The following is a 14,752-nucleotide window of genomic DNA, read 5'->3' on the forward strand; positions in this document are numbered from 1 at the left end:
TTTGAGTAGCACAATATTTAAATTACAAATAATTTAAAGAAGCAAAACATTACTGATATGATATATCTCAAATATGTTTTTCAAAAGTTGTTCTTAAGTTGCAGGAGGTTTAAGGGCATCTTGCCTGAATCTGAGTGTTCACGATACCTTAATAAATTAAGTTTGATCGCCGCCATGTCCCTTCAGTCTTTCCCCGTCCAACACAGTGGCCGGACATTGCTTATCCAGACATCTATACATATTTGAATGAATCACATTAGGCTAAGTGTTGTCTGTACAAATCCAACCTGTTAGCCTATAGGGCTGAGATTTAGTTGGAGACGACAGTCTGATGCTGCTATAACTGTAAATGTATGACTGTATTACTGCCACTAGTCACTGTCACCAGCATCATTTAGTGATTTACCACACTGACAGTGAATAATCACATATCGTATGTGCCTTGGCATAGCGGTTATTACTATTACCGGTTTGTTTAAAGTAGACATTTGGAAACATGCCTTAACTTCTTCTCTTTACGCTGGGACATGGGATTGTTTTCCCCTGAAAGGAGGCGTAGTAATGCGAGCCTACTATGGACGACTTATTGCTTATTTAAGTATAGACCCCCATGTTACCATGCCCAACTTTAAGCATCAGCAGTAATTAAATAAATGTTTACAGCCTGATACAAAACATGGTTTTGGTCTTTATAGCTAATAACCCTGTTCATGAAAACTGTACCGGGGGTGAATTTTGATATAACTCACCCGTTTAAATGATATTAAGGTTTAAAGTTAAAGGGCGTGGCAGCTTTGAGTGACAGGTGTTGGACCAGAGCCACTCATTTTGAGCTTCACAACAACTCTTCAGAAACCTATGGGTGGCGTCACAGAGACTATGTCCATGTTTTATACAGTCTATGGATATAACGTGCTGTATAAGTGTATTTTTGAACTTTGGACAGCACCAGGAAAACGGCTTCCTCCTGCCTCTGGTCTTTATGCTAAGCTAAGCTAATTGCCTCCTGCCACTAGCTCCGTACCTAATGCACAGACGTGATCTTTCTATCAATTTTCTCATCCAGCATACACACATATTAAAACAGATACACACACAAACAGTAAATGCACAAAACACTTACCAGACATCCTCTCATAATGTTGACACACAGTCCGGTACAAGGCCGTATCAGTGTCATCCCTCTGCAGTGGGAACAGTACTGCATCCTCACTAAGCCTCGCCCACACTCTCTAGATAACGTCGCCTTCTCGGTCGCATTCACAACCTCTCCCGCCAGTCTCAGCAGCCGGCTCAGTGCTCGGCCCGCCCCAAGCGCACGGGACAAGCTGCTGACCAGAAGGCGAGGATGGGGTCCGAACGGGCTGACGTCCTGCCGCGTCATCCGCAGGCAGTCGTCGTGATCTGTGGAGGCGGAGGAGTAGGACTTTGGTGACATGTGGCCGATTCCAGGGTTGAGCAGGCGCCGGTAGACCAATGGGAAAAGATCATTGTAGAACCGACGCACACTGTTGTCCAATGTGGAATTAGAGTCTCCAGAAAGGTGCCGTTTGACGTCGCTGAACAGCTGAAACACAAGGGGGCGACAGTCGGACGCCAGAGCAGAGTAAGCGCTGTCAAACAGAGTGCTGGTCAGGTTAGATGTGAAGGACACGAGCGACTCGAAGGTCTCTGGAACAAGAGAGAGAAAAGAGAGAAAGGGAGTGAGACAAAGATACATTGTATTGTACCATGTGCACTAGTGAAAAACATCCATTATAATTAGTCATGAATATAACTGAAAGGAATATTAACACCATTATTAACTGTTAGCAAAAGGAGCTAATTTCTTGTCAATGTAATTACCCCTTTTTCGGGTGATGGTTCAATTTAAATCAACTGAAGTTGAAGTTGACAAAGTGAAATTTTGACCTTATGATGACCCTAGATAAAAATTCAGGGGATCACCAAAGTCATTGGGATTCATCCTTTAAGAATGAAGATTGAATGTCTGTGTCAAATTTAACGGCAATGCATCCACAAGATGGATTGCAAAATTTCAGTCTGGACCAAAGTGGTGGCTGGACCAACCGACTGATCAACATCGCCATCCCACGCCACTGTTATTATGTAACATATAAACATATATATGGTCATATATGAAGCAAACATATGGAGTGTGTAATGTAGCGTTTATATACAGTGAGTCTATGTAAGATTGTTTATGTAAGATGTGGCATTTCCATATCTGTGCATACAGTATATTAGTTTTCCTTGTCATACACAGTGTCTGTCTCACTAACCTTGGACTGACTTTATCCTGCTGCTGCATGCGAGCCAAAATAGCACACGACTTAATTCATCCCTGAGCTCGTTTTCACTACCCTGTTATCTATAGGCAGGTGATAATGAGAGGCCCAATCTCAGGATCTACTGTGTTTCCTACGTCTAATAAAGTGGACGGCACTATTAACAGAGGCTGCGTGCCGATGGGGTGTGTGTGTGTGTCTATGTTTGAAACTTCCCAAGTAAAAAGGGTGACGTCAATCTGATGGCATCCTGACACAGACACACAAACTGGGAGTAAGAGAGAGAGAAAGGTATCTGTGACTTTCACTAAGTCATTCAATCAGCCAGTGTTGTATGCATGTGTGTGTGTGTGTGTGTGTGTGTGTGTGTGTCTTAACCGCTTTGTATTTCACTATCACAGCTGCAGCCACCTGACTCTCCAAATGACGGCAATTTATTAGGGAATTTATCAAATAACTCACAAATTTACTAAATAAGATCGCTCTCCAGGAGCGACACGGTATTTGTTTCAGTTCAAACTAATTTTAATCCAAACAGATTAAATGAAATGAAGTGACATTGGTGGTGGTCGGAGCAGCACCGAGTGAGAACGTCTCACTTTTATGTGTTTGCATACCCATGTCCTGGCAATAGCAACACGAATACAGACGGCATCGAGTGACACAGCAAAGACTATTCTGGGGTCATGTGATTAGCTCTTTACCCTCAGTGATTGGATGACAGCTGCGATGTGGTGGAGGGGGCACGAGGGCCTTACAGTGCCAGGAGAAACACACGCAAGCATGCAGACACATATTCACACACACACATATACACACACACACTCACACTAAAGTAATCCTCAGGGTGTAAATAGAGCCTGACTACAACCGCTCTGGGCATGTCTCAGTTTCTCTAGCGGGTTTTAATCACTGTGCTTTGGAGAGAGGGGATCCTTTGAGATTCAGCTCAGCTGTTGAAGAACACTGCTGTCAACTGTTTTAAAATGAATTTCATTTGGTAATTAAAGGGTTAGTTCACCCAAAACACAAAAAGCATATTCTCTCACTAAATTTATTTAGCTGTGCAGCTAGTTTCTGTTTTATTTGTCTAGGTTTTGTGATATATAGCACTACTTTCTTGCAAGGACAGTGAGGTCTCCTGAGAATCCAGCATACTGTTTATGAAAAGTTATCAATTTTAGCTTCCACCTAAAAAGAGTAATGGCTGAAAAGACCCATAGATGCCTATGGGTCTTTTCAGCCATTACTCGTATGTTTTGCCGTCCTTTGATGTCAAAACTATACCCGAATAAATAAATGCTTTGAACATTACTTATCATCTTGCTCTGCCGAAAGAATGTTTTCTTTTCTGCAAATTTATAATTAATCGATTAGATGTCAACTATTAAATCAATCGCCAACTATTTCAATAATCGATTAATCAGGTTGAGTAATTTTTTTAAGAAAAAAAAAGGTTTAAATTCTCTGTTTCCAGCTTCTTAAATGTGAATATTTTCTGGTTTCTTTACTCCTCTATAACAGTAAACTTAATATCTGGGAGTTGTGGACAAACCAAGACATTTGAGGACGTCATCTTGGGCTTTGGGAAACACTGATCGACATTTTTCACCATTTTCTGACATTTTATGGTCCAAACAACTAATCAATTAATCAAGAAAATAATCAATCGACAATTAAAATAATCGTTAGTTGCACCCTACTCCATTGTACTAAGGTGGTAGCAGTATTTTCAGAGAACAATTTCTATCGCAAAACTTAACTCGCACATAAAACTATCTGCATGGGTAGAGATGTCTTGTTTTTTTGTGATTTCTTTTTGGGTGAACTGACTCTTAAAATGTTTAAATCGTATTGTTTGAATTTCAAGCAAATGCTAAACTTGTCTCCTCTCACTTGCTGCAATTCAGCCCTTCTTTCTTTGTGTATGGGTGTTTTGCATTAATTTTACCCATGGGTGGTTTAGCCATCCGTCGGGCATAAATAGCAGCTGAAACGGAGCCGGAGTGCGTTCAGATGTAGCAGGAGAGGAGAGAGGGAGAGATAGAGAGACAGAAAAAAAGAAGACAGAGAGGTACATGTTTGCCATGTCTGTCTGCTGGCTTTCATCAACTCTACCCGTCTCATAATCTCTGCCCCACATGCACACAAACACACATTCATGCACGCAAACACACACACACACACACACATGCTCCCACAGACTGGTGAATAGCGTTGAGAGACAAGTGGACAAGCAGAGTATTCTTCCTCCTATTCAGAGCAGCCCGTTAGGGACCGGCTGTTGCCCAGGGCAACAACACTTTGCTGCGGATACGTACTGAATGTAAACATTCTCCGTCCCTCGCTCTCTCATTGGTCAAGAACAAAACCTGATTATCGCAGAGACAGAGACAGACGGACAGAGAAAGAAAGAGCAGAGAGTTGTAACAAAGTTTTCCGCTGCTCCCTCTGAGAGTTTGCTCTCTCAAAGACTCAATCGGACATCAGTTGTTTGTTTGGCTAGCCACTGTGGCGCCTCACAAAATAAAACTGGCCTCCCACCACCGCCCTGACACAAACTAGATGTTTCATGACGAACACACAAAGTGAGAATGGCAGGGGGGTACAGGCACTTGACAGAACTGTTAAAACACCAAAATCACCACTGCTATTAACGTCACTTTGATTGACGCTCTTGAATCACCCACAAACAGTATTGGTGCTTGTTCATCATAATAAGGACAATTATTAAAGGTACCATATGTATATTTCTTTGTATTGCTAATGTGTGAACAGATTTTAACGTAACTTAAAAACTGAGACCTTCCCCAACTTTCTCGTCCCCTATAACAGCCTGTAGACTGATTTCTATGTAAAGGACCCGGGACGGTTTTGCCGGGAAGATTGTGCCAACAGTGTGTAGCTAAAGTTGCAAAATACTGTCGAGTGGATAACGTCAGCTAATTCATCCAGACTCCCAGCCTGATGTGGCTGGTAAATTGGCTAGCTTATTGGCAAAATACTTGATCAGCTAACGTTACAAAGCAACCAACGCAGATACATGCAGCGTAGAAATTAAATACATATCAGCATTCATGTACATTGTATGTGTACATTGCTCTCCCTTCACATCTTCATCCCACAACTGACATTTTTTCAATTCCCCATGCTAATTCTATTCAATAACGCATGAAATTAATTAAAGAGGACCCATTTTGTACTTTTTCCCCTTTCCTTTAGTGTGTTATATAGTTTTTTGTGCATGCAAAAGGTCTGCAAAATTATAAAGAGTCCAGGCCAAAGGGAGTTACTCTCCCCCAATGAAACACTGCTCCTGAACTGCCTGAAATGCCTTGATTGAAGTCCCGCCTTTTCTTTCGAAAACATAATGATGTCACCAAGTAACACATTTGCATAATACCTGCATAGTGGCTAGTTTGGCACGCCCTCAAACAAAGGTAGTTAGAGCGGAGCTGGAGCATAGTCTGAACAGTTTGGTTTGGGTGACAGTAGGTTACAATAGAGTGGGCCAGCTGACCATTCAGAGCAGATCGGGATTTCAGGAGAGGGGGTCAGGAGCTCAAACAGAGCGTTTCAGACAGAGGGTGAAAAGTAAAGTTAACATTAAAGCATGTAAACAAGTATGCACCTGAAAATGAGCATAATAGGTCCTCTTTAATATGTGTTCTCTAGTTTATTACAGTTTCCCTTCTCTCCCTCACCTTGGTAGGCCTTGGTGTGTCCAGCGATCAGGTACTTCAGTTCAAAGCTGTAGGAGCGCATCTTCTGCTGCGTCTCGCTCCGAACAGCCGCCATGTAGCTGTCCTCCATCTTACTGGTGCAGCAGCTGGGCCCGGGGTGGACACACACTCGCAGAGACTCGTCTGAAAGACAAAGAAGAAATAGCTTCAGGCCTGGTCATATTTCTCGCTGATAAATTCAGTCACAGAGAGGTTGCATCTCATCGAAACCAAGAATGGTGGGTGGAAGGAGTTCTGTCATGAAGTCTGCATTTATTTCTATCAACCTTCACTCTGCACTTGGTTAAAAATTTGGAGGCAAACTCGCCAAGTTTTTCATAATTAACACAAACAATGACATATCTGATAAATACTTCTTCTCAAATAAAGGTTCAGAATGAATTCCATCAATACACTTTGGTGTCATAATTTGCCATTTGTCATGTTTAGTGTTTTGTTACTCACCTCTCCTCTCATTTTCGATCACTTCACTTCCTGTCTTTGTGTGTTTTCCCGCCAGTTTTGATTGCCTGATTAGATTCACCTGTCCCTCGTTAGTCCTGCACTCACCTGTTCCCACTTCCCCAATCACTCATTCACTACATAACATACCAACCAACTTCCTTGGTTCTTTATCAGTTCGTCATCGTTGTTATGTGGTGGTCTGTCACCTGTTTGCCTGTAACCTATTTGTACTCTTGCCACTAAACTCAATCTCCAATAAATCACTAAAGTAATCCTGCTGCCTCCTCAACTATTTGCAACTTGGTCCAAATCCTGTTTCGAGTATTCCCTGCACCGCGACACTTTGGGCTACTCAAAAGCTACTCAGAGCTACAGATTTGTCCCTAAAGGTTGTTTTGAGGTTCATGTAAATCCCACATGGTGTCACTAATTAAAGAACCAATAAGAATGCATCTAGTTAATCAGTTAAGTGAGTTAATCCACTAAGAGACCAGTAATCTAAAAGCACTCAGTGCACACGACTTTATGACTTCACAAAAATAATTCTACAATGAGACCGTTGGGACCGGACATGATGACATGCACAGTGGGTGACACTTCACCACTCACACCAAAGTGTGTGTGTGTGTGTGTGTATGGCAAGAAGCAAAGTCTCATTCATCACTGAAAAAAAGTCTTAGCACAAGGTCCACTCACTGGAAATTTTCCAGAGCTTTCAGCTGACTCACATGGCTCTCATCTGCAGATGGAGTGTGCTCATTAGGGTTGCCCCCTCTTAATATATTAGTCAACTAATCGGACATTTCGGTCTTCGTCGATTAAGATTTCTTTTGTCGATTATTTGTTTTTTTTATGCTTTTTTTCACACCTTTTCATGACTTATTTCCAGGAAAGTTATGAGCACATCTCTGGTAAACACAAGATTTAAAGTGGTGCTTTTGTATGATTCTTTGTGGAGAAACTCAGTTTTACAGATCTGTCGATTAAATCAACTAATCGATTAGTCGAAAAGATCGTATGAGTGTTAGTCGATTATGAATTTCTTTGGTTGAGGACAGCCCTAGTTGTCATAGAGATGGATCCATTGTTATCACGTGGTATATATCTATGGCATTTCGGTCACTTGATAACAGGTGGCTGTACAGTATATGTGGGGGGAGATTGTTTATCCCTGTCTCGGAACGATCTGATATTATATTGATTCTTTGGACAACGATACAATATTTGCTGGTAACACAAAGTCTCCCAGGATACGATTTCGATTCAATTCAGGGGCTTGCGATCGATATGAGACGGTATCATATATCCATCAGTTACATTTATATCAACTCACAAAAAAACAACAAAAATATGATTTGACAATCTTATTACTGGGCTCTGTATGAAGGAGTTCTGCTTGGACATAAATGGAAACGTTGACACAGATGTGCTATGCGAATTTCAAAATAAAGGCGTATATTAAAGATGTCTTTCAAATACGTTTCATTTCATTCATTGAATCGATCCAGAAGGATGGATCGTTACACCTATAATCAATAGTAGGAAGTGTTTGTATGGATATGTCCATCAAGGAGAGTGCTGCTGTTCAACTGTTATACAGCCTCTCTAAAATTACATTTCTTTCAAGTTAATTCATTCATTGGCCAAACCTGATCAAAAGACTGTGTTGTTTTAAGATTCTACTGGAGTAACCATCTAAAATTAGGAGACATCTCTGCCTGAAAGGTCACCACTGTTGTTTACTAGCTGTCAACAATCACAAGTTTGTGCAGCAACAGGAGTATTGTAGGAATATTACAGTTCCTTTTGTCTAAATCCCCAAAGGAGTGTTTCACAGTTGCAGCAGAGATTGTTCATTCAGTTGCAGCTGACAGACAGATGTCGAGATTTCCTCAACGATTAACATCTGATTCATATGCGTTTTCATGAACTCTATAATTATGACAAGGAGGCAATTTATGTGTGTCGAGATTACAAGAAAATAAAGCACGTTTATTTCTGCATCATCCACCACTTGTCTCCATCCGCTCCATGGGGAAATCTGCAATTACTGCCAACAAAATGACTCCAAGACATCACCTTTTCGTGATTTCTTTTTGAGTGCAGTCACATTAAAAATGTTGATGTCCTATTCAACAATTTAGAAGTGGTTGCTCACTCACTGCAATATTATGCAAAGAGACTCTCATAAACCAGACGACATCTCACATTTACATTTAGAAAAACAGCATCTTTAACACCACCACTTATAGCCAAGTATGCTTTCAAGAGCTCTATATAAGCGCTGCTGGCTTTAAAGGTGAGTTTGCAACGGAAATAGCTTCTCTCTTTAAGAAGTGGTGGCCCATGCTGCACAGTGATGAGCTCTTATTTCTAAAGCTACAAGACACAGCAATGTTTGAAGTATTCAAAATATCATAGCAGGAAAGAAGTTGAAATTTGATTTAACACTAAATGGAGTTTGTTCACATTCATTTTAGTCATTTAAAGGGAGAATATAGTGATTCTTTTAAATTATTTTGAGCACAGGAAGCTGCTTGAATCTGTAAGTGCGTGATACTCAACAGCAAGTTTATACTCATTTGTATATTTAATCTATAGAAATCTTTATGCTACTTAATTGTACTATGGTTAAGAGGTGTATATGTCTAGTGATGAATGAAGAATTTGGATCCTTTATTTAATTAAGGAATACTTTGTAAAACAAATATATATATATATATATATATATATACACATACTATATATTATATTATTATCAGCAAAATGATAGTATTAAAAGTAAAGGCAGTCATTATGCAGCAGAATGGCCCTATGAGTGTATATATATATTATGATATACATTATTAGATTATAATGCAAACAACATGTTGATGTTGTGGAGCTGGTCTACTGTAGGTGGAGCTCATTTCAACTACTTTATATGGTAGTTTAATCCATAACACTGCATTTTAAATGTATAAATAAATAATCATGTTTATTTAAAGTGTATATTATGATATACATTATTGGAATATAATGCATTATATATATATGCATTATTGGATTATAATGCAACAACATGTTGATGTTGTGGAGCTTGTCTACTTGTAGGTGGAGCTCATTTCAACTACTTTATAAGGTAGTTTAATCCATAACACTGCATTTTAATGTATAAATAAATAATCATGTTTATTTAAAGTGTCGATTTGCACAGTAACATAGCTGTCAGATAAATGTAATTGAATAAAATGTGCAATATTGCCTTTGAAATGGACTAGTAGAAGTAGAGCATAAAATGGAAATACTCAAGTACAGGTCGACTACCTCAAAAGTAAAGGAGGTAGAGTGCTTCAGTTAATGTACTAAGTCACATTATGACATATTGTATTTCCCAGCATGATATTTGCAGAGAGGCTGACTGACCTGTTGCTGCCCTGTCTGGCACCAGCTCCACCGGGCCTATTTGGCGCATCATGTAGGCTGTCTTCACCTCATGACAGCTGTCCGCATCGGCTGATCTACAGCCGCTCTCCGGCACAAAAACAAAATAAAACACCCAAATCACCCAAAGCAAGTCCACGTTTTGCAAGGCTGCACGGAACATCGCAACATGTCAGTGAGGAGATAGGAGAGTCTGGCTGGTTAATATGAATTCCTTAAAAAAGTCCCACAGTGCAGTGTGACTGAAAACTTCATGTGCAGCCAGTTAAGTTAGTGTGTGTGTCTGCTCAGCTTCAGCGCCTCCTCTCTCTCTCTGACTCTCTCACTCACTCCACCTCAATTACTTAATTGACATGTGCACTCAAAATACTTCCATAAATACTATGTGGTTTGAGGATGTGTGTCTGCTATACAGTTACTATGGTAATGTTAACAATAACTTGTTACAGTTAAGAAAATGACAATAAGAGCATAAGTGCCATAACAATCATAAGGAATAAAGGCAGTTTACACCTAATGCAATAATAAGTTATGTGGTCATAAACCATCTGTTTATTTATTTATTGTTGTTGTTTTATTTACTGACTGTTACAGCTCTTTCACACACATACAGTTTACAACAGCTGCTTCTGCAGATAAGCTCCATTAAACTTGACTGATGTGTTGTGAGTGAAGTGGACTCAGAGGAAAGGGCTGTTTGATAGTGGTACATGGGCGCCACCTGCTGGTCACTGTGCTTCATAGCAGAGTCATATAAAATAATCACAAAACCTGAGATCGTAGGTTCGAATCCCGCTCGTATCATGATCTAACTCTTTATGATTATGAAGAACTATGTATGACAGCAACTACAGTCTCTTCTGCACTATATTCACTTTTTAATAGTCGTGTATCACAGCTGTTACCCTGCACTATATTCAGTTTTAACAGTTTTCTTCATCTCCTAGTATTTTTATATCTAGTATATTTTTTTGTGCTTTGTACTTTGCACTACTAACTTTTTTACTGCCTTTTTACCAACATGTTTTGCACTATGGAACTGTGATGCTGGAACTGGAATTTCCCTCGGGATCAATAAAGTTACTATCTATCTATCTATCTATCTATCTATGTCGTATGGGGAGTTTACATTTAACATTGAACCCAAACGCAGAGTTACAGACAGAACAGGTAGTTTTTAAATAAAAGCGAGTTTTAATAAATCAAGCTGAAATAATCCGAACAACAGAAAAAACACCAGGCATCAAGAAAAAACAAAAAAATGCAGGGAGGGGAACAAAGTACAAAAGAACAAATAGAAACAAACAACAAAAACCAAACAGAGGACAAAACCAAAAATCACAAACCAGGGAAACACGAGGAACACCAGGATCAGGGCAGGAGGTAACAAGTAACACGGAGGACAAGGTAGACTGGGCTGGAGAGACAAACGAACCGACTAGGACAGAGGGGAACACACAGGCTTAAATACAAGACATGATTACACACAGGTGAAACAAATCAGGGCAGGGCAGACAATCAACAAAAGGCGGGAAAACAAACAAAGGTGGGAAGTAAAACCAGACAAGACACAGGAGGAGTGAATTACAAAATAAAACAGGAAACAGGAATGAGAATATAAAAGAAACCAAAACACAAACCAAAATCACATAAACATAACTAATAACAAAGACTGGCACAGCCAGAACATGACAATCTATCTATCTATCTATCTATCTAACATAGAAATGTGAAGTAGGCCTGTGTAAAAGGCCCGCTAAGCAAAACTAAGGAACTCATGTGATGATGAAGAAGACAAAGAATATGACAAATATGTTAATATTTATCTACATAGTTAGAGATAATCCTGTCTGTCCTCTTGTCTGTATTAAAAGTTGTAGTTTTTTTTCCATAGGTAAACAAGAGCTTCACCTCAATGAATAAAAATTCAACCAACTACATTAACCAATAATAATACCAGAGGAAATATGGCTTCATGTATGGGAAACCCAGTTTACTTCCACTAACTCCTTGTTTTGGAGAGATTTTTGCTGGAAAAATGTGGCCTGTTTCTTTATTACCCCCAACCAGAAATCAAAATTTAGTGGGTCTCAGCACTCTTGCTGGAGAGAGGTTTTGGCAGACAATGCACAGATTTTTTGGTTTTGTCCATACATGTATGTTAAAGCTTCAGTAGGCAGAACGTTTTTTGCATCATTGGGCAAAAATTCCATAATAACCAGTGTTGGAAATTAACGTTTTTGTCTACTTGCTACTGTAGACAACTTTTTTGAGTAAAGTTGTCGTAATAATTCAACTAAACAATAATATGAGGAAGAGGATGACGGAGAAGAAGAAATCAAAACATAGAAGCATCCCAAACCACTTTATATTTTTAAATAAAGTTACAACAACAACGATAGTGATGATGGTATTAATTATAAAGTGTTACATAAATAACTTAAGGCATAACAAAGTGCAATAAAATGTAATGAAATAAAGTGCAACATAAATAACAAAATGAAGTCAAAAACACAGAAGCTTACAAAAACAATAATGATGATGATGATGATGATGATAATAATAATAATAAAGTGTAACATAAATAATGTACGGTATAATTAAAGGGCCACATAAATAAGAAGAAGAAATCAAAACCACAGAAATGTCCCAACCCGTTGTATACTATCTTCTGAAGCTTTTGTCAGACTGAATTACCACCGTCCCCACCCTACTTGTCATTGCCTGGCTTTTTTTTTTTTTTACCGTAACCTCGTTTCTCCAGCACAGCCCACAGCCGAAAGAGCTGGCTCTTTTTGGTGAGCTGAGCCAAATGATCTGGCTCACTAAAAAGAGCCATAATTCCCATCACTAGTTAATAGTGGCGATACACCCCATCTTTGCAAAACGATAACATCACACTTGGATGAAAAAAACAACTGCCCCGTGTGAGGCTCGAACTCACGACCTTCAGATTATGAGACTGACGCGCTGCCTACTGCGCCAACGAGGCTACGAAGCATACTACAAAAAGCATTCATATTTAATATTAAACTGACATAATGCTATGCCTGGCAGTGCAACTGTTCGGTAGCTTGCTTATCTAAAGGTCATACTCGGGTTCAATAGGGCAAAGATAGGTTTCGGTTTCGTTTTTCTTTGTGTAAAAGATATGGTGTGTTCACAGAGAATCGGGAGGTTTCACTCCTATCTGTTTTCAAGAGACTTTATTGCAGCTGGGAGACAAAGAGACTGTCCACTGTTATTTTATTCTTTCGATAAAAGACGTATTTCGTTTAAAACAACAGTCTTAGGCTGCTAAATCACCCTAAACTCCTAGAGATATGGTTGGTGTAGCTTTACATAGTTCCTGTCTGTGTCCATCCCATAGACCAGGGGTCAGCAACCTGCGGCTCTTTAGCCCCTCTCCAGTGGCTCCCTGTGGATTTATAAAAATGGAAATGAATTACTGTTTTTTGTTTACATTTTCATTTTTATTTATCATGTTGTAGGTCTATGGTATGACGGTACGACAGAGTATTAGAGGAAAAAAAATAAATCTGAGATTTCGAGAATAAAATCACAAGTTTATGAGAAAAAAGTCATTGTATTATGAGAATAATATTATAAATTATGATGTAAATGTTATGTAAATGATAAATAAATGTTATTTTCTTTTTTTTCTCGTAAGGTTATGACTTTATTCTCTTAATATTACGACTTTATTCTCGTAAAATATTAAGATTTTTTTCTCGTAAAATTGTGACCTTATTCTCTTAATATTACTACTTTTTTCTCGTAATATTACGACTTTTTTTATCATAAAGTTATGACTTTATTCTCGTAATATTACGACTTTTCTTTCTCCTAAATTTATAACTTTATTCTCGTAATATTACGACTTTTCTTTCTCCTAAATCTATAATTTTATTCTCGTAATATTACGACTTTTTTTCTCCTTAATTTATGACTTTATTCTCGTAATATTACGACTTTATTCTCATAATATTACGACTTTATTCTCATAATATTACGACTTTATTCTCGTAAAGTTATGACTTTATTCTCATAATATTACGATTTTTTTCTCGTAAAGTTATGACTTTATTCTCTTAATATTACGACTTTATTCTCATAATATTACGACTTTATTCTCATAATATTACGACTTTATTCTCGTAAAGTTATGACTTTATTCTCATAATATTACGATTTTTTTCTCGTAAAGTTATGACTTTATTCTCTTAATATTACGACTTTATTCTCATAATATTACGACTTTATTCTCATAATATTACGACTTTATTCTCGTAAAGTTACGACTTTATTCTCATAATATTACGATTTTTTTCTCGTAAAGTTATGACTTTATTCTCTTAATATTAAGACTTTTTTCTCATACTATTATGACTTTATTCTGTAAATCTCAGATTGTTTTTTCCCTCAATGTGGCCCTAATACTCCGTAGCACATTGTCTCTTTGGCCCTCACTGCATTAGACTTATATACTATATACTTAGACTATAAACTGTGTTACCTTCATCACAATGCTCAAATGTTTTGCGGATCCAGACAGATTAAAAAAATGTGCCTAAAATGTCTCTTTTGATAGTAAAGGTTGCTGACCCCTGCCATGGGGAATATGAAACGACCAAGTAAAAACAGCTCACATGAGCATTAAGGTGGCAGATCAATAGAGTTATTGATGGTTATTGTTTAGGACTTATGTGTGCCAATCAGTACGCAGATTGTTGGTCTTTGACACCATACTGTTATGTTTCCTATGCTGCCTTTAAATCTATTCTATCTTTTCCCCCACGGTCCCTGAACGCACCGTGCTACTCGCTGCTGCGGCCCCTTTAACTCAGATCTCCC

General features: G+C 38.6%; 1 protein-coding gene and 1 non-coding gene across 2 annotated transcripts in view; both read right to left on the reverse strand.

Moving 5' to 3' along the window:
• Positions 1-10,185, reverse strand: part of LOC119489019 (glypican-5-like) — a 53,371-nt gene extending 43,186 nt beyond the window's left edge. The window contains exons 1-3 of the mRNA XM_037771124.1: positions 9,881-10,185; positions 5,993-6,154; positions 1,124-1,671 (exon numbers count right to left, since the gene is read on the reverse strand). Coding sequence (XP_037627052.1) covers positions 1,124-1,671; positions 5,993-6,154; positions 9,881-10,061 — 891 coding nt within the window. The 5' untranslated portion in view covers positions 10,062-10,185. The remainder of the gene's footprint in view (positions 1-1,123; positions 1,672-5,992; positions 6,155-9,880) is intronic.
• A 2,632-nt stretch (positions 10,186-12,817) lies between these two features.
• trnam-cau lies at positions 12,818-12,890 on the reverse strand. Its single transcript has one exon. It is a non-coding gene; the product is annotated as a tRNA-Met (tRNA).
• Between the last annotated feature and the right edge of the window lie 1,862 nt (positions 12,891-14,752).

Source organism: Sebastes umbrosus, chromosome 5, assembly GCF_015220745.1.
Source record: "Sebastes umbrosus isolate fSebUmb1 chromosome 5, fSebUmb1.pri, whole genome shotgun sequence".
Classification (NCBI taxonomy): Eukaryota; Metazoa; Chordata; class Actinopteri; order Perciformes; family Sebastidae; genus Sebastes; species Sebastes umbrosus.